The 22228-nt window shown below is 36.0% G+C and overlaps 1 protein-coding gene across 1 annotated transcript in view; it reads left to right on the plus strand.

Moving 5' to 3' along the window:
• Positions 1-781: 781 nt before the first annotated feature.
• Positions 782-22228, plus strand: part of LOC112051801 (neuronal acetylcholine receptor subunit alpha-10-like) — a 70670-nt gene continuing 49223 nt past the window's right edge. Inside the window, exons 1-2 of the mRNA XM_052882052.1 lie at positions 782-1131; positions 17640-17779. Coding sequence (XP_052738012.1) covers positions 1080-1131; positions 17640-17779 — 192 coding nt within the window. The 5' untranslated portion in view covers positions 782-1079. The remainder of the gene's footprint in view (positions 1132-17639; positions 17780-22228) is intronic.

Here is a 22228-nt window from a genome sequence, read left to right on the forward strand (position 1 = left end):
CTGAAAGCTTTGGATTGGTGTATCCGATATTCTTCATATAGTATAAATATAATATACTAGCGGACGCCCACGATTTCGTCCGCTTGGAATTAAGTTTTTCACAAATCCCTCGGGAACCTTGGATTTTTCGGGATAAAGAGTAGCCTATGTTTTAATCCAGGCTATAATATATCTTAGTACCAAATTTCAGCTAATTAATCAATCAATCGGTTCGGTCAATCAGCAAATTAATTAATAATTCGGTTCAGTAGTCGAGGCGTGAAAGAGTAACAAACATTCAAATCATCAAAATTATCAGTTTTCGCAAATCTCGGGAAACCATGGATTTTTTCGGGGTAAAAAGTAGCCTATGTGTTAATCCAGAGTAAAATCCAGCCAAATCGCTTCAGTAGTAGCGGCGTTAAAGAGCAACAAACATCCAAACAAACATCCAAAAAACCATACCAATTAAATAGTAACAAATATCCATACAAACATCCAAACATCCATACAAACATCCAAACATCCATACAAACTTTCGCGTTTATAATATTAGTAGGATAAGCTTTTCCTGAAAACTGACGGAAAATGTAGAAATCTTGCATTAATTAACAGACTATACATGCTCACCTTGTCAATTATTTTTTATCCTAGTTGTATTTGATATCAGTTACGTAGAGCCAGTAGAGCCGAGATTGTCTAACCCGTAACGGTGGAAAATATTTGATTCTATACGTCGGGTACGTTGTACCGAGCATAGGCGACCCGTGGCCGTACAGCAGTGTCTACTAGTCCGCCGCGTTGAAAGCCGCGCGGTCTGTCTCATACCAACTTACAGTGCTCGCTTCATTGGCTTTTCGATTTCATAAAACTGTTTTCTGGTCATAGTTCACGTGAATCCACATATTTCTCTACATCTAAAAAGTTAATGTTAAGAATTGTCATAATTAACTACAGTAGTAACTTCTCGAAAGAAGTTTTAATTCTATTCAGTAAATGTTCGAGTAATGTAATCATTTTTGCATAGTGAATAAAAACTTTTTAAATTGTTAGTGAGAGAAATAAAACAATAAAAGTTAATTTGTGATTTGTGTTAAAAAATGAAATGTCACGTCCCGTTTTATTGGTTGCTTTTAATTATTTACAGCAAAGGTAAGCTAATGAAATACAGTTATTATTATGTGGGAATAGTTAGGTGCCTTATTTAGAAATAGTTCATATGACTAAAATTTAAAACTTTGATTGAAATTTAAGGAGACCTAAATTCCTAATTTTTATGGTTCCGAAGGTTAGAGACATACAAAAAGGGAACCCGTATCAGATCACTCGCGCACATTCGAATGTCCGTCTGTCACAGTAAATTTTCTCCGAATCTCATGGACCAATTATTTTTCAACATCATCTAATAATAAAAAATAATATTTACGTTAATGCATGTTACATTAACTTAAATATTCTACGTATTGACGTACGTAATTGATTTAGATGATTTGCACTATGCACTATAATATGATTCCTTTTGTGAAAAATATATAATTTATGAAATAATGTCGTCGTGTGGTCACTTACTGATCTTTAAAATATTGTTTAAGAAAAATCAATAAATTAACTATTTGGTTTTTTAGAGTTTTGTAGGTGTAAAAGTAGTAATTCTAATGTTAATTAAATTAATTTATTGATTATAAGAACTGATGACCTCAGACCAATTACCTTCTATGTGACTTTTATCGCACTTAAATTCACCAACAAAATTGTTTGTCGTTTTTGACGGGGGCGAGGTAAACTCACGCATCGAAAATATTTAACACCAATAAATATATCCGTGTCCTTACACTACACACAAGTATAATTTTAAATCGTAATACACACACGTGTAATTTTAACACAATGAGACATCGATTCTATATATAGACGTAGTTTGTATGAATACGCAGGTCCTATAGAAGGCAATTGGTCTGAGGATGAGAATGGAAGAGAAGAAGTAAGGGAGAAATTATGCAAGGATCGTAGTAAGCGCCCAAGCGGAAGGACATACTCGTATGAATATACTCTGTCTACCCTTACGGGAATGAATCGTGATGATGTGAATGTTGTTTACTTCAAAATTCAATTTAATTAAAATTAAACATACCCATATTGCCCATAGACGCATACACGCATGATTAGGTTTGTCGTTTAAATATACCTAATTTATTAAGGATAACAATTTTTCGAACCCTTTCAGGAGAATAAACAAAATCGAGGGGTAAACTTTAATCATATCCCTATACATAAGCATATTTTATGTATAATGTATCTATGTATGTACACAAAAAACATTAAGTTCGCTTTTGAAAATCTATCCAGGGAAAACCTACTTGTAGGTTGATGTTTATTTTTTCCTTTAAAATATTAATGGACTAATGGTAAATTATGGTATGTAACTAACAATGTCTAAAGTCCAGCCAAGTCTTCCAGTTTTTTAACCGACTTCAAAAAAGGGAGGAAATTCTCAAGTCGACGCGTATGTCTTTCTTTTTTAAATGTTTGTTACCTCATAACTTCGTCATTTCTTAACCAATTTTGAAAATGATTTTTTTGTTTGAATGAGTATAACTTCCAGATTATTTCCATTTAATTTTAATCGGTTCAGTAATTTTGTGCTAAAAAGAAAATAACGAAATTGCTCGTACTGTGGCGCTTTCGTTCACTATGCTAGGACACACTAAAAACAGAAAAATAAAATCATTTTAAATAACAAAAAAATTCAACCGTTTAAAAAACACAAAAAATAAACTAAAAAGCGAAAAATAACATCGTAATTGCAGAAGGTTTGCACATACGATGTTGTTTTTCGCTTTTTAGTTTATTTTTGTGATTTTGAAGTCGGTTGATTTTTTTTGTTAAAAATATTTTATATACTCGTAACAACGGGAGCGTCAAAAACCATGCGTCATAAATATTACGATAAAACGGTTAAATAAATTTCATTTTCGCCTTTATTATAGGACTCAAAAGGTGATTTCAAATATAAGAAAACTAATGTCGAACAAAGGTTATGATTCACAACACTTGTCAGGACAACTTAATTACCAAATCAAACTGTAACCAAAATAAGACCCTAGGATGGCAGAGAATGACCTTGAGTGGAGTCACGTACTTGTGAACGATGTGTGTAGGGTTAAAGGCGCCTTTTACTGATATCAAACACTCCCCTTTTCCACTCAAGTCACTCTCCCCGCCTATTAGAAGTAACCCATAAAGAATTATACAACAATAGATGTGGACGGTTTGAACGCCACGAGCACACTGAAGCCAACATCCAACACGAGATCGTGCGACGTCATATCCGTCACAGACTACTATTTCCAACAGTAAACGGCGACCTTTTAGTAGATTCCACTGAAAGGCACTTCTTATACCTACAAATATTTTTTTTTGGAAATCAATAAAACATAGATGGGCGAAAGTAAAAAAAGGTGGGTAGTTGTGTAATGAATAGAATAATGAAAACGCCACCGGCGTCTTAGCACAGTAAAGATATTACAAGCAGTATAATAACTCGGCCGTATTTTTGAAATAAATACCTACAGCCGCGCGGTACGTAAACATGTCATAGGGCTGCCCGCATGCAGCAATTTAATTACATTTGCTAACTTTGTGTTTCCACTTAGTTTTGTGATTGTAAATAAACTTTTTTTATATAAACAAATAAAATACTTTGTAAATTGTAGTAAAATGGGAAGTGATAAATAAAAATGAGTGTTTTTTGATTGGTTGATTTAATTAAGGCTGATACTACGTCAATGATCTTGAAGGATTGGTCGTATTCTTAAACATATTTATTTCGGTGATGCCATCTAGGTATTACCTCCACACTACGTGAACAAATAAAAAAAAGATAAATACCTTCATGAAATTGTAGTGATTTAAAATAGATAATGAAACAATGAACAAACGCACTAATTGTCCCTACGATACGATAGTTCCCCTAGATTTCTCTAGGATGCCATTATCAGATCCTGACATGAAAAAAATGGGACTAACCTGAAAGAATATTCATCCAAACAAAAAAGAAACGGTTTACAAATGACGGAAATATCGCTGTAAATACGATACGATTCTTTTTGGAAGTCGGTTAAAATTCTTGTCACCAATGCCAAGCTGAGCAAAAGTTTTATGAGCTTGCACATTAAAGTGCATAAAATCCGCCATTTTGATTTTTTAAGAACTAAGTTACCCAGTGACACTCGGCCTATCTAGACGAGTCTAATGACATATCATTTATCAGTATGTGTGCTTGGCAAATTTGTTCGTAACACTCCCGAAGGTCGGCGCGGTCCGGGAGGGGGGTAACGATGCCCAGCGCGTACGACTTCACACCCGCGCAGTCCTTTCCTCCCGTCGCCCGCATACAACAACAAGTCATAACATTCAAACACATACTCCTCCTTTGGGCTTCGCCGCAGTCGGGTAACAAAACACAAATGATCCGAGCACAGTCACACAATACATTGTACAAGCAGTCGAGGTTTTAATACAAGCTTATCGTACCTACTGTATCGTGATTCATGAACCGCGTATAGCTACATATTTCAATCGTGTCAATCACTTTCCTTTACTCTATTCACTTTATTTACTAATCCAGATACCTACCTTTATTCTGGAGATAAAAGGAAATACCTTATCCATTAAAAAATACAAGATTATGTACCTACCTACTAATAAGTAAATTTATTTTAAAGTTAACCTTTCAGAGTTTCCAGGTAACTTAAAAAAAGTTATCTCTGGATGGGATAATTTTGAATTCATGCATCCAAAAACGGCACAATATTTCCTACTGGTCATAATAAAAAAAATCTAATACTATTAATACACTTTACTCTGTTAATACACCGTGCGTTCGTTCGTCACCGCGGCACAGTCGCGACTGTCTTCACCCTACGATCACCCCATGTTCAAGGAGCGTAGGTATAGCTCGCGTTTCGACCTCTAGTATGAAGTCCAACTACTGGTTGTAATATCTTTTCTGTGGTCTTAGTGGGTATTCAGTAAAGGGGTCGTATCGAAAGGGAGATGTATTATGTTAGCGAATTTCGCAGCCAATATATGTATAGCTACATAGACATGGATCGTCGTTCTTTGAGCGATATGAAGGAAATTACTTACCCGTCTTGAGGCTCATATTAAATGAAAAAACGTCTTTACACGTCTCATATATTTTTTAAAGGATTTTATATCTTAACAGAAATTTTATAACGGTATCATTATATTAGATATCATTATAATATATTATATTACTTTAGCTGTATAGTATACTCTATATCGTTTAATGTTAAAATAAGTAGTTAATATTGTGTGTGTGTGTGTGTTGGAACCGTTGTAATCCTGTTAAACAAACTTTAAAATATATCTAGGAATATCATCATTATTATAAAAAGGCCTCGGATTATTAGTTAAATTCAGCGTTGGTACTAAAAAGTATTAGAGCGGGTCGTTACTTATTTTAATATTTCAAGTTATTTTCTTTATTTGTATTTCGTATCTAACTGTAGAGCGAAAGCGTATACTTCAAGTTATATAGAATTTTATTAAGTTATACACGGTAAGTTTACAATTCTAACTTATGTATTCCAATTGAGCAATTAGGAAAATAACAGAATATTTTACAATTCACAATTTTTCTACATTTACAGTAAAGGAAACCTACATTCGGAAGGTTATCTAAAGAGTACTAGGTAACAGGATTATATAATCCAGACATTAAATCCTTAAAAATTATGATCAAATAAATCTCTATGATCATGGAACATATTATGATCGTTAGGAAATATTAGACCACTAGCTGACGCCGCGCGGTTTTACCCGTGTGGTTCCCGTTCCCGTTGGAAAACGGGGATAATATATAGGCTTATAGCCTTCCTCGATAAGTGGGCTATTTAACACTCAAAGAATTTTTCAAATCAGATCAGTAGTTCCTGAGATTAGCGCGTTCAATCCAATAAACAAACAAACTGTTCAGCATATGCACTGCTATGCACTGTTCTGTTTTTTGTGGTGGAAATTTTAAAAATAATACAGTAGCGTAAATGAAAGAAAGCGTGTATCAGACAAAATGAGGCGGGTAAAGTGAGCCTTGTTAAGATGTCACCGGAGACCGGATCATTTGAGCAAATGCCATTGAGTAATGGGCAGCTAGCGAGCGCTTTCGTTTTCGTTACAGCCTCCATGTCCCACGGGGTTGAGAGAATTTTACCACAAATGTACACGCTTAGAGTAGACGGATAAGTTAAGATGTACCTAACCTGTACCTACACATATACGTAGTAGTATGCATAATCATTGTAAGGTCCCTTGTCCTTACCGTAATAGCAGTAAGTCATCGTCTCACCACTACACTATAATGGCCAGCGCCACACGTCCGCCTCCTCTCGATGCCAGCGATTGCCTTGCCCTACTACCGGTGTATATATACACATTCACTACAATAATTATCATTAAAAGCCGATGGACTTCCACTGCTGGACATAGACCTCTTGCTTTTTTTTCCGTTTGTGTAAGTGCCGTAGGCTCCTTATGGGACCGACTCAGCGGCGTCACCGAGGGTTTCATCGCCTGATGGGGCCTGAAGGCAGAAACAGAGTAGATGGGCGGAACGACTATCTAAGGGCGTCTCCTCTGAGACTCGGACCTCGGCATAGGGGGCCGTTCGGAAAGGGTGTTTTGGCCTGAGTGTATCAGGCGGGCGACCCCGAGATCGTGAGTTAAAAAGCCCACGTCTGGGTGACGTCAGATATCGGGGACCTCTTATTCGTCGGACGCTGACGAACGCTGAAGACGCTGTGTAGCTTGTGTTTGTGTTGCCTGGGAAGCATTGTCGTTCGTTTTGTCATCGTCAGGATCGTAAACCTACTATAATGTCAAAGAACTATTAAAATAATAATTGTAAAAATGTTAATTGTAAAAATAATGAATTTGTATATTGTATTGCAAGTGTAACTTTATTTTATTTTCATTTTTAATTTAATTTGTTAATTATGACTATTGATGTTATTTTTTCTTTTTTATTTGTAATTTCATTTAATTTAATTTAGTAACTGTGACTGTATTTATCTTTTTCTTAATCTCATTTCATTTAATTTGGTAATTGTGACTATTTGTATTTTTTATATTTGCACACTATTAATTTAGTGGAATGTTGTATTCTTGCAAATAAACAATTATTATTATAAAGGACGTTTTTTGGGCGTCTAGATCTACAATCAGGCACCTCTTGCATGTACTTCTAAACTCAACGGTCTCGAGCCGCCAGCGTCCAGATATCCAGAGTAAAGGGATAAGAGGTACTTAACCTGTACCTACACATGCACGTACTCGTAGTAGTAATCATCATCATCATCATTATCAGCCGGTCTTCCACACGCGCCGGTTTCGAGCCACTAGCATCCAACGGCTCATTGCAACCAGCTACATGTCCTCGATCCACCATGTGGAGGGTCGACCAACACTGCGCTTTTCGGTGCGGGGTCGCCATTCCAGCATCTAATACCAACTTTTGACGAATTATTATTTACCAAACTACTACGAAACGGCTGGACCGATTTTCATGAAATATTGTGTGCATATAGAGCAGGTCTAAGAATCGGCCAATATCTGTTTTTTATACCCCATTAAAAAATTTATAAGGCAATACGTACACCGTTTGCAAGGCCAGCTAGTAATCATATAAAAATAGTACGAGTTATTGGTTAGTTAGTTACGTTAGCTTCCTCTTCTACAGATCACATATAATATTATTTTACGACTAAATATTTATAGTATCTAATAAATATTTATTCTTGCTCTAAAATATAACTAATTATTATGTGATTATTGCCCTACTATTTTAAAATAATACGATATGAAACTTAGCTTACATATCCTAATAACTATACTAATCATACCCACGTGGAATGGTGGCAAAAATACTGGCTGCATTTCCGCGCTGGATAAAAAAAAAAAAAATAAAAAATAAAAGATCCAGGATGATCCTTTGTGCATAATAAAAACTGTTTTAAATAAAACATTTCACGTCGTTATCAACCCATATTTAGCTCACTGTTGAGCTCGAGTCTCCTCTCGGAGTGAGAGGGGTTAGCCCAATAGTCCACCACGCTGGCCCAATGCGAATTAGCAGACTTCACACACGCAGAGAATTAAAAAAATTCGCTTGTATGCAGGTTTCCTCACGATGTTTTTCCTTCACCGTTTAAGACACGTGATAATTAATTTCTTAAAATGCACACTGAAAAGTTGGAGGTGCATGCCCCGGACCGGATTCGAACCCACACCCTCCGGAATCGGAGGCAGAGGTCATATCCACTGGCCTATCACGGACTCAACAAAAACATTTCACACAATAATTATATTTTTCACTTTTATTGATCAAAAAGTCTGATATTGTATAGCACCAGAGAGAGGGTTAAAATAGCTTCAAGGTAAAAAGTGTTTCTCTTTCATTTTTGTCTGTTACACAAAACTGAAAAAGTCTGTATTCAAAAGTAGGTAGAATAATCATGAATATCGCTGTAGGCAGAATAATACAAATTGTACCTACATTTAATTTTTAATAAAATAAACTATTTTTCAGGATTTTTTATTCCCTCGCAACAGTAGCGAAAGTAGACTTTAATACAGGGCGCGAAAAACCCATTATAACTCATTCTATTTTAGCCTCATATACATATACATAGACCCTTCTACTAAGCTAATTTATTATTTCTGTAAAATAATTATATTATTTTGGTTTAAGCCTTAATGTTCTGTGATACTACTTTTACTACTAGTACTACCACAGAAAACATACAACACAACACTTTGAAATACTCCGTTCATGTGATCTAGGAATTTAAATGCCAAGCCTCCTTCCTTATAAGGAACTACGAAATTTTTTGGCAGGCACTTTGCTCTAATGTCATGAACTCATGATTCTTGGGTGATCTGATCTTTTTAGTTCGCGCCGTGATCTCTTGACCAATGACGTTTGCCTCGCAAACTTCCAAATGCGTCAAGTTAAACGACACGAACTGAAAACGTAGCTTGGCAAATTCGTTCGTAACACTCCCGATGGCCCGCGAGATCGGGAGGGGGGGGTAGTGATGCTCCGCGCGCACGATTTCATACCGTGTAGTCCCCTCCCTGTCGCCCGCATATCATGGGAGTGTCATCAACGAACTTGCCAAGCTATAGTTTCGGATCTTAATGAAGAAAGAATTGAATTTAATTGATTTTGTGACCCTGTAATGTTTGTCATCGTGATAGGAGTGTGTGTTTTATATTTCATAATACTAACATACCTATAATTATAACAAATACACACCATCTAATTGTTCACCCAGAGGCAAGGTACCCAATACACAAGCGCTATTATCCCTCTGGATAGCAAGGCTTAACCTTTGGGCCAAATAAGCGCCAGCTCTTGGGTCAGGTCTTGAAGAATTATAAGGTGTGTATTTGTTATTATTATTTTATTTATTATAAATTTAAATTTAATATATTGTGGAATTCTTAGTTTTAATTTATATATTTTAATTCGTCATTCTATTGTATTGAGTGTTAATAAAATGATTTTCAACATATCTATATAATTGATCTTGTGACTTCCTTGCTAAAGATTTCCATCCATTAAGCGTGATCCACTAATAATAGATTTCCAAACACCATTACAAAGTTCGTGTTCCGTCAACACTCACAATGTATATAAGTGGGTCAAAATATTGACATCTCAAACAAAACTTTGGCGAGAATTACTTACTCTAAGCCAAGAGTTAAATGTGTCAACATGTCCTTAAACCACGAACCATTAACTTTGTAATCATAGTTCGGTTTGTTCTAGACCGCATCTCAAAGGCTTCGATAGAAAAGGATTTGTTGATTTATCTCAATGTCGAATTGTTTTTGTTAGTTAAAATAGTTTGGCGAAGAAGTTTCCTTTTCTTGAATCGTATTGGAATTCTCAACCCCTTGTCAAACTAGTCAATCTTATTTTATTAAGATCTTTATTCAAAATGTACATTATTTACCTGCTGAATAAAGCTCAATCTTCGAAGCTTACCATACCATAAAGTAATGTGCCAATAAAATATCTAAATTATTTTTCTAGGTACGAATGTATACTTAGATCGCCCTTAGACCTCTTTAATCCGGCCCTGTCGCAAAGTCCGTTATTAGCGGACTTTAACTAACTACTTATAATCGACCACCCTATACCAAATTACATCTATGCACGTCAAGCGGTTTTCGATATTTCGTGATTTATCATTCGCTTTTTTAAAATTACATAAAAGAGTATATACGAATACGTACTTATCTTTATATATATTTTAATTAAACGCTAACGCTACGCAACGTTTACGCAAATAAACGTTTACGCAAAAAAAAAACTCTCTATAAAGGTACCCTGAAAAAAAAATCGTTTGTACTGGTACGCTCGAAGCATCGCAAAAAGACTAACATCATTTAGGAAAAAAGCTCTTACACTGTTTTACCTATATACCAAACGTACTCGTAGCTAAGAACCACCGCAAGGAAAGTGGCTTACAAACTAATAACACCGCATCAAAATATGTTCATCCGTTTGAAAGCTACGATGCCTAAACAGACACACACAGAGAGACATTCACGTCGAATTTATAACACCCCTCTTTTTGCATCGGAGGTTAAAAGCAAAGTTTCTTCCCGTGTTATGTACCTACCTGCGGTAGATCTTTTAAACTATCGTCGTTATCAACCCATATACGGCTCACTGCTGAGCTCGAGTCTCCTCTCAGAATGAGAGGGGCTAGGCCAATAGTCCACCACGCTGGCCCAATGCGGATTGGCAGACTTCACACACGCAGAGGATTAAGAAATTCTCTGGTGTGCAGGTTTCCTCTCGATGTTTTCCTTCACCGTTTGAGACACGTGATATTTAATTTCATAAAATGTACACAACTGAAAAGTTGGAGGTGCATGCCCCGGACCGGATTCGAACCCACACCCTCCTGAATCTGAGGCAGAGGACATATCCACTGGGCTATCACGGCTTTTACACTATACGCGACGGATTTTAATGTGGTTTCAAAAATAGATTCCTGAATAAGGTATAAAGGTACCAGCATACACCTTCCCGCTGCACCCTGAACTTGAACCGAGGATCTCGTGATCCGAAGCCACCAGTGGCGTGCACAAAGTTTTAACTAGGGAAAGCACTACACATACAAATTGAACTATAATATGCAAAATTAATTCTTCAATACAGGTTCGTAATGAGTCTTCAGGGTAGACAGTGCATTTTAGTATCTAAGGAGTACACGCCATGGGAAGCCACATATACTAACCGCTATATCAATAAACTAGCTGCCACCGCGCGGTTTCACCCGCGTGGTTCCCGTTCCCGTAGAAGTACGGGGATAATATATAGCCCATAGCCTTCCTCGATAAATGAGCTATCTAACACTGAAAGAATTTTTCAAATCGAACCAGTAGTTCCTGAGATTAGCGCGTTCAATGAAACAAACAAACAAACTCTTCAGCTTTATAATATTAGTATAGATTAGTTTCTATACTAACTACTACTAACTAAATTCTATACTACTAACTAAATTTAATCAAATTCGACTAGAATGCGAATTATAGACCGACCCCAATTTCACGAGGACGAAAACACGAAAAGCTACTAGAATTTAATTTAGTGAATTCTATTTTGGAGGCCTCGCTTTATATACGACTCCATATATCATTGGAAATTACGTATTCAATCTTTCAATCACAATATTCGCCATAATCGAAACTATCAATTGTAGATCTGATACAATGTAGTCGTGAGTGTGCTGTATTATGATTTGTGCTCATTTTAGTGTATTTTGTATTAGATTGAGCGCTAGCTTTATGCGCTTTATCTATGTTATGTGTTTATAAACCACTAGCAGACGCCGCGTGGTTTCACCCGCGTGGTTCCCGTTCCCGTAGGAATACGGGCATAAATCGTAGTTTGTAGCGCACGGAGACTAGCTTCCCAACAGCGAAAGAATTTTTCAAATCGGTTTAATAGTTCCAAAGTCTATACAAACAAACAATCAGATTTTATCTCTTTTTTATATTAGTATAAATAATGTATCTCGTTACGATATTGAATTAATTAATTAACGCACTTCGTCTATCTATCGTAATGTAAAACGTAAGGTTTATTAAGATGCTCCATCTAAGAACGAACGGTAGTTTTTAAAATCTTAGCAGATACTTTCTAAAATTTTCAAAATTTTAGCCTCTCCATTCTTGCTAGCCCGCGCCGTAGGCGAGATCGGCGAGTATCGCCTCGGCTGTAATTTTTAACTTACCGCACTTATATCATAATGTCTACACTAATATTATAAAGATGAAAGTTTTGTATTTTTATATGTAACGAATAAATACTGGACTGATTTAAAAATTTCTTTCACCAATGAAAAACATTATCAGGGAGTAACAAGCAATAGTCTTGTTACACTCCCTGATATCTTGCTACAACATATCAGTGAAAACCAAAATCAAATCGTCTTAGCTGTTCTTGCGAGTTAGCGTGCACAAATAAATTATGCTATCTGTATCTGTATAAATTTAAACAGAAAAGCAGACACAATTCTGAAGCCTATTGTTTTGAACTAATATATGAATATATTAGATGCATATATATATATATATATATATATATATATAGTTTACAAATAAAACGTATAAACACAATTCGTGTATGATTTTACTATATGTATGGGCGGAAAATTTTCCATTGTTGCTCATAGAGCGCCCCAGCTCTGGAGTTTACATATAACTTTAGGCTAATAATTCCAGTCATCAATTAGTGAAAGTCAGTAACAAAATTTTTCAAACTTGACGTCTAACATTTTAGCTAACAATTTATCTCTTGTTAAAGAAAATTAATGGAAAGTCGATATGAAAAATCTTGACAAAGAAACGTGATGCTAGCCTACAGGCTTAGCTATGTTTGACAAAAACTGAAAGTTTTTAACTCGACTACTCACTTCATCCGTGAAATTCAAAAGAAGCCTAGCTGCTACAAATTTACTGAGCTAGTCATGGATGGAAATGGATATTGTAGTATTCTATAGTACTCACGGATTTCCAAAGACAGTATAAAAATAAATATTTTGTTAATTTTTTAATCTACTTAAAAATTGATGAACTCTGTATTGCACACATAACAATACGTATCTAGGTATGTTTTTACGAACATACCATTAAAGTTTTCTTTATTAAAATGCATATTTTTTATGAAAGGGACTGTGCATTGTAATTTACAAGCTTGGCTTTTTCTTCACTGACTTCAGTAAAGTTTAAAGGAAGTTTGTTCCGATATAGGGAGATGACTAAACTAGTGAGTCGATTTCGATGAATGAGTTGTCATTCAGTTCATTATCGTGGCCCGGATATAGATACCTATTTACTTTTTAGTTTACATTTTATACAAATTAAATCCATAGGATATTATTTCGACATTTATAACAAAACAAAAAGCTTTTTAACATAACGATATGAAACCAAACATGTAAAAGATTCAAAATAAAATACTTGTAAAGGCATTTGCAAAATGTACCTAGATTTTTGAAGTAGGTAGGTATATTTAAAAAACTGAAATGAAGAAAAATGTAACGTGTCAGCTGCACTAAATCCATTTATTCTTTGTCATTTGTTGGAAGAAAAGCTGTTTCCTAATGTGTTTTAAGTTGTAATATAGTGACTTTTTAACGTCGCTTACTTTACAAGGATTTTGTAGATTTTCTCTTATAGATTCATTATTAATGAGGTAAGAGGAGAGTAAGAGGCAAGAGGCAATCATGCAAAGTTGCCTTTTATTAAAATACTCGTATCTGGATAAACGTCCTTCGAATGAGAATGATGGTTTTTTTTTTATTTTTTTATATATTTGATTTGATTATCTCATAAAACCCTTGATGTGGTTGTAACCTAACCTTGACCTAACTCTAAGAAGAAGAAAGAAGTATTCTAACAATTATCTACGAGGTTTTTGCTCTCATTTATTTGTCCTTTCTTCAAAATTTTTAACAATGTTAAAAATAAATTATAACTATGGTAAATCGTAATTGGTTTACCTACTTCGAAATATTAGTTAAACCCAATAGAATGATTTAAAGAGTATCAATCAATGAGGTTGAACTAATGTCAAACAGACTCGGTTGGTTTTATCCTCTGTAATACACCTAGACAACGAATAGCCCAACAGGAACCGAACCTGGGAATTTCCATTTACTTACGCTAGAACGGAATCTCCTGATTAATATTTATTGGTTAGGTAATGTTTTTGCGTCGGGATTAATATAGCAATTAGGTTTGCAAGTTTTACCTCTAGGGTTGCCAATTGTCGGTATTCGCATTTTGCTTAGTTTCGAGGAGAAGGAGAAGGAACGACTGTAGAGAGAGAGATATAATAAACACTAATATTTATAAATTCAAATAAATGTGCCTAGTACCTACATAAACACCTTACAAAAGTTTTTCAAATAAATAATAAAACAACAATTTTTATTAAAATTAGCTACAAACAAGAAAAATCATTTTTATATATTTAATGAGAAAGTTACTTTTGAACAAGAAACCGAGTTGTGTATCTATATTTTATACGTCCCATTACTTATATGCTCCTACAATACAAAATACTACTTTTATATTGTAGGGGCATATAAGTTGACAAACTATTTTTTGTAGAATGACAAAGGTAGGTATAATATGTATTTTGTAATGACAGACTTTTAGTCCTGTAGTAAAATACGGCGCTACAGAAATAACTAATAATATAGTTGTAGTGTTTCCCACGCATGTATATGCAATAGACTAGTGAGCATAATAATAATTTGTTTATTTTATTTATTATTCTACAAAATACATATTGAAATTAAGCCTAACCATAACACAACATACACCACAGTTGGATTTATCGTGGACTGGTTATTATTATTAATTACACAATATTAAAAACTAAAAAACAAACAAAAATAGAAAAGAAAATCATTAGCGGGTATTAAAACAAATTACATAATTACTGTGTATTATACGGTACATACTTATAAAAATTATCTTTACTTCAAAGAAATATACTTTAAATAAACATACTTTAAATAAAGTGTATTTCTCACAAAATATAATCTTCTATAGAAGGTGGCAGCCCTACCTACAACTAGCTAAAGAAAATTGCTCGCGAACAGTTCAAGTGCTTGGTTAATTAAAACAAATTATAAGAAAATTTACTTAGGGGAATGCCACACCAACGTAGCAGCGAAAGCGTATTGCGTATTGCGATTTAAAGCTATTTAAAAGCTGTCGATAGTCTGATTTAAAATTTGTATACAACACAAAGCACTAGTGTGATACTTTTTTTTTTTTTATTCTTTACAAGTTAGCCCTTGACTACAATCTCACCTGATGGTAAGTGATGATGCAGTCTAAGATGTATGCGGGCTAGCTTGTTAGGAGGAGGATGAAAATCCACACCCTTTTCGGTTTCTACACGGCATCGTACCGGAACGCTAAATCGCTTGGCGGTACGTCTTTGCCGGTAGGGTGGTAACTAGCCACGGCCGAAGCCTCCCACCAGCCAGACCTGGACAAATTAACAAAATCTCAATCTGCCCAGCCGGGGATCGAACCTAGGACCTCCGTTTTGTAAATCCACCGCGCATACCACTGCGCCACGGAGGCCGTCAAATTTTATTCGTATTTAATTTTTATTCCATTCTTTTTAAAGGATTAATGTAAGTACAATTTATCAAAATCAAGTATAAGTTAAACATGTTATATGCCCAAATAATTCAATATCCTGAAGTACGTAATGGCTTTAAAATATTGGTTGTAGAAATTGTCTCGCTTTTTAACCGACTTCAAAAAGGAGGAGGTTCTCAATTCGGTCGGTATTTTTTTTTTTTTGATTATTCATTATCACCAACCCATTTCGGCATCATACCCAGCCTGTTGAGCATGAGTCTCCTCTCAGAATGTGACGCCATAGTCCACTGCGCTGGCCCAATGCGAATTGGTTTTACAAAAGATTTTTGTTTCGTTTTGAAAATTGCAAACATGCGAACCGTAAAGAAAATACTTTTTAAAATGTTACATACTTTAATTGTTTACCGCTTATTTTCCTACGCATACATAATTAATTTACAGACTAAAGAAACTTCACGAAAAAAGATAGGCTTTCTCCAAAGTTTTACGACCACGTCGCACATATTTTTTTTGGTTTGTAAAATATTGCAGCAGGTTGTATGTAATATATTTTGTAATTGTATGATATATATGCCGGCAAAAGTGCATACACATGTCGCCTCACATATTATATAACCGCAGAGGCGGACTTTAGCCGTACAACTTTAGCCTGGATTCAAGGAAATTTGGTTAGCAAAAGCTTCGGCAATATTACTGTACACCACAAATACATCTCATCATTTTCAGTTCATTTTTAATTACCCACTGCGTGGTGCGTTGGTCTAAGCCTAGGACTCGAATTCATGTTCTCTAGATACGAAACTGCATAGCAACAAAACAAATGACAAGCGAGTTAGTTTCCAATTAAATGTATTCTATGGTCAGCCAAGACTTCTACTAATATCTGTAACGATGTTTTATAATTCGACAGTGTGAGTCTCGAATTTATCTCTATATCTCTCTGTCTAGCACGATACTATAATACTCGTTTAAATATAGAAAGGTAGAGACGAATTTGAAAGTGTAAGTTATCGATGCTGATCTACTGTACTGATTTTCATGTGGTTTATTGAAGGCGGATGGAGGGACGTATGTCACAATTTATGAGCTAATGTTCTACGCGCCTCTACGTGAAAATGAGCTACTATTATGATCATATTTTTTGTTAGTTTATCGTCCCTTCTGGGGACTTCAATGGCGTGTGATGCATAAATACGAGAAGAGGTAGGTATTTACATGTAAATAATATACGGTAGGAGTAAAATACCTACTTCTTTTTTTTGAGCATTTCAATAGCAGCACAGAACGTGGTAACGAATGAGTTGTTAGCACTCACGATCGCTCACATTGAAAACATATTATCTAAATATGGCTATAAATTTAAAGGTTTTGTATTTTATCACTACCCACATTCTTAAGCATCCATGTCCTGCAGACTGGATGACAAACTTGATCGTGCGTGTGTGTCTGGCGTAAATGTTACTATCACTTCATCGTTATTAGCCGATGGACGTCCACTGCTGGACATAGGCCTCTTGCATAGACGTCCAAACACAACGGTCTCGAGCCGCCAGCATCCAATCCCTGCAACCCGCTTGATGTCCTCAGTCCACCTAGTGATGGGGTCGACCAACACTGCGCTTTCCGGTGCGGGGTCGCCATTTGAGCACCTTGGGACACCAACGTCCATCGGCTCTTCGATCTATGTGGCCTGCCCATTGCCACTTCTGTTTCGCGACTCGCGACTTTGGTTCGTCTGCGGATCTCCTCATTTTTGATTCGATCACGCAGAGAAACTCCAAGCATAGCTCGCTCCATCGCTCGCTGAGTGACTTTGAACCTTTTAGTATATTATTTAGATATGTATAATTAATGATAGTGACATTGGTGTCGTAGTCCATTTGTGTGCTATATAATTGGTTATTTTTCAAAATTGTTTTTATTTCCAGAAGCATCGTGCTGTGACGAGGAGTACAACCTCGTTCGCCACCTGATGCAGAAGTACGACGCATCAGTTCGCCCCGTGGAGAACTCCTCGCATCCCCTCCTCGTCACCTTCGGGGTGTCGCTGCATCACATTATTGATGTCGTAAGTGCTCTTGTGCCCGCCAATCCATATTGGATCAGCTCGGTGGGACTAAACTCTAAATCTCCATATGCAAAGGCTAATTAATGATAATGATAATGATGAACTCATCATTACGGCCTGTCAGTACGGGAAAGACCTCCCTATTTATAGGCAACGCGATATGGTGAGCAAACCCACCACGGGTTCCAATGTGGGTTGGCGGGGTTAGGGCTTTTTTTTTATTCTTTATAAGTTAGCCCTTGACTACAATCTCACCTGGTGGTAAGTGATGATGCAGTCTAAGATGGAAGCGGGCTAACTTATTAGGAGGAGGATGAAAGTTCACACACCTTTCGGTTTCTACACGACATCATACCGGAACGCTAAATCGTTTGACGGTACGTTTTTGCGCCGGTAGGATGGTAACTAGCCACAGCCGAAGCCTCCCACCACCCAGACCTGGACCAATTAAGAAAATCTCAATCGGCCCAACCAGGGATCGAACCCAGGACCTCCGTTTTGTAAATCCATCGCAGAGGAAGGGTGATAATATTTGGTAATTAAACTATACCTAACTATAATAATGACTTACCGTGTTCTCCGTAACAAGGGCGCGTAAGACTAACTTTCAAACTCTCTGATGAGTTTGATTCGAAATTTTCTTCAAAATCAAAAAAAATCCTGAAACCTAGACATTATTCTGAAAGCTTGTTTTAAAAGTATATAACCAATATTCTAATATCACAGATTACTAATATCATCAGAGGTAAAGTTTGTAGAGGTAATCTCTGGATCTACTAAATCGTTTTTGAAAATTCTCTACCATTAGAAAGCCTTTTTATTTGTGAATATAATAATATATTTAAGAGCCGAAATAGCCCAGTGAATATGACTTTTGCCTTCGATTCCAAAGGGTGTGTGTTTGAATCCGGTCTGGGGCATGCACCTCCAACTTTTCAGTTGTGTACATTTTAAGAAATTCAATATCACGAGTCTCAAATTGAGCTCAACAATGAGCCGAATATGGGTTGAGAATCATGATAATGATGTTGATAATATATTTTATTCCCTTATCCTAACAGTAACGGGAACACCGCGGGTGAAACCACGTGGCCTATTCCAGTTTACTACAGTCGTAAACGATTTATTTATTAGAAGTCAAAGAAGCTAATCCATGCAAAACTAGGTCGCTTCGTGATCGTAAAGAAGTCCGCACGCTATTTTTAACCTTGAATGAAATCGCTGCCTCGCATCATTAATATCACAAATGTGAAGATGTGTGAAGTGTTTCATCCAAGCATTGTTCCCCGCTCCTCGATTTTCGACGTATTGTACTGCCATTGTTTTAAAGGTAACATACCTATATGAGAATGGTTTCCTACTTACTGTAAGGTACGCTCCGCAGCGTCTTTTCAATCTGTGAATAAAGGGAACTTCGAAAATATTTTTATAGTAAGAAAGATAAAACAGCAAACCAAGATGTATTCTCTAGTGTAAAGTTTATACTACTTTAATACAAATATAATAAAGCCTTTATTAGCTAACCTTTTTATTGCATATGACTTATATAAATAACTAGCGGACGCCCGCGACTTCGTTCGTGTGGAATTTAGTTTTTCACAAATCCCGCGAGAACCGTGGATTTTTCCGGGATGAAAAGTAGTCTGTGTTAATCCAAAGTAAAATCTATTTCCATTTCAAATTTCAGCGACATCGCTTCAGTAGCCGCTGCACAAAGGAGGAACAGACATACACACTTACAGTCAAACTTTCGTATTTAATTATATTAGTGTGATGTAATGTCATACAAATTTTGAATTCAAATATAACTTTAGAAACCAATTTGTTGGTCAGGTTGTCTTGCGACATAGGCCTCCCCTGTTTTTTTTGCACTCATCTATCTCGAACTAACCTCCTCCATCCTTTTAGTAAATCATCCTGCCATCTTTTGATTTGACGTCCTTGACGTCTTTACGTCGACGATACGACGTCAGGACTCCATTACATCCACTGTCCATTTTCCTCCATCTGTTCCTCTCTCTTATCTTTGACTTCTTTACTCGATTCTAAAAATGAGCATCTGTATTTGATCAGTGTTTTTGTATGTTTGTATGCTCACAAGTTTGTAAAAAGTACTCACTCTAGCTGTTCGTTCCATGGTGTCTTTTCAATCTGTAAACAATGTTAATAATCTGTAATTTATAGTACCTAAGAAAAATAAAACAGCAAACCAAGATGCTACTCTAGTTTACAGTTTTTACTTCTTTAATCAATTCTAAAAATGAGGTTCTGTATTTGACTCGTGTTTTTCTGTAGACTTATGTTTGTATACCCGCGATTTTGCCAAAGTAAGTACTTACTAATTCGCATGTAACATATTTATCGGTGGATGTCTATTTTTAATTATTTATAGAGTACTTATGTGTATAAGCATGATGGTCCAGTGAATATGACCTCTGTCTCCGATTTCGGAGGGTGTGGTTTCGAATCCGGTTCGAGCCATGCACCTCCGACTTTTCAGTTGTGTGCATTTTAAAAAATATCACGTGTAGTGAAAATTATCGTGAGGAAACCTACATACCAGAGAATTCTCTGCGTGTGTGAAGTCTGCTAATCCGCATTGAGCCAGCGTGGTGGACTATTGGCCTAAACCCTCTCTCGAGCTCAGCTGTGAGTTGAATATAGGTTGATAATGATGATGATGATATGTGTATAAGAATGGCTTTTACTATAGACGGTTATTCCTTGAAAGAGACGAATACAAAATTTTCAAAAAGTCAAAAGATTTTGTACATCTGTCTCCTTAATGGGGTCACTGCAGCTGCTGTCGCCGCATTCAATTTTCTCTTCATTATTTCATGTTAATAAAAATAGTTCATTATATGTATAAAGAGTTATGTTGAGAGCTTTTCATAACTATTTATAATGAGCTTTCTTTCGTAGAATATGATATACCTAGCAAGAATAAAGTTAAACAATATGATAGAGCAACTTATCTTATTAATTCTGTATTTTATATTTTTTTAGTTGCGGCTTAGTTTTACCACTAACTCTTGGCGGTAAAAGTTAGTCTATATTTAAAGACGTAGGCCGTATATATTACTTTTAAATAATATTAGCCATATCTTTTCAACAATACTAATATGTACTCTACTCTCATGTTCCTTCTAACTAAGCAAATAGCTTGTGTAAGTGGGTACGGAAAATACGCCAACCGGGCGGGGATAGACCTATTCCATCGATTCTCAAAGTCGTCCAGGTGGATCCTCTGTGATCCCGGTGGGGTCTACGGAAGACTCGGCTGGGGTGTGACAAAAATGGGGTTCACGATTCGTAAGCGGAGGTCTACGAAAATATATCTGATTTCATACCGAATGGGGAGTTTTCTAAATAAAATAATCGCTTTATTGTGCTGTGAGTAGAAATCAAAAATTAAAGTTGGTTGAAATAACTTTATGCCTGACAACTTAATTTGACATGACATACACGTAACTACTAACTTAAACATAGATGCCAATCATCAACGCCTTAACGTACTCTCCGAGGTTACAGGTTTATAACATACCCAAATTGTCCAAATTCCCAACTCTGGGCTGAGAATTTTTACTGATAAACTATACTTGGAACAAAAATACATAGATAATTATTTTATGTATGGATTTTTTTACTACACATGCTTAGTTTTATGCTTTTTCTCGTGGCCTTCGTATCGATTCACTCTCACTGATATCGTAGATGTTTCCGGCGCTCATAATGAGCCAGCCGGTAGAAAACAATAGACCGTTTGAGAAAAATCTCAACGCGACGCTATTAGTATCAGCGAACACTGTTCGTTCAAGTTTTACTTGTACACATACTGCATACCAAAATGTTTAAAGTTTTTTTTTATTACAACAACACAGTACAAGCTACCACAATCACACCTGATGGTGACCCAATCTAAGATGGAAGCGAGTTAACTTGTTAGGAGTATGATGCAAATCCACACCCCTTTCGATATTACACGACATGGCACCGGAATGTTAAATCGTTTGGGGCGGTACATCTTTGCCGGCCTTTTAATTTGTTCGAAGAAGAAAACGAAATTTGGTAATGAAAGGAATGGCTCAGGATTATTGATTGCTGTTTGGAAGTACCTATAAAAGGCCTATGTCCTGCAGTGGACGTCCATCGGCTGACATGATGATGATGATACCTAAGTAAGTATAGTGCATACTCTAGATGAAAACTGTGTCTGGCCCGTGACCAAAGTAGGTAGGTAGGTATTCCATTTTAGTCTAATGAATACATATTATTCAAGTTCAAGATTGTAAAGGATTAAATCAAAGGACTAAATCCAGGGTTGAAAATAATGGTTTCGAGGTACTTCGGTAGAAATTCCACAAATTTTATACATCAATTCGCCGTCACGACTTTATCAGTCGTCAGAGGAAATAATTAAATTCCTTAGAACTCCGTTACTTTGCTAAT

The sequence above is a fragment of the Bicyclus anynana genome, chromosome 1 (genome assembly GCF_947172395.1).
Source record: "Bicyclus anynana chromosome 1, ilBicAnyn1.1, whole genome shotgun sequence".
NCBI lineage: Eukaryota > Metazoa > Arthropoda > Insecta > Lepidoptera > Nymphalidae > Bicyclus > Bicyclus anynana.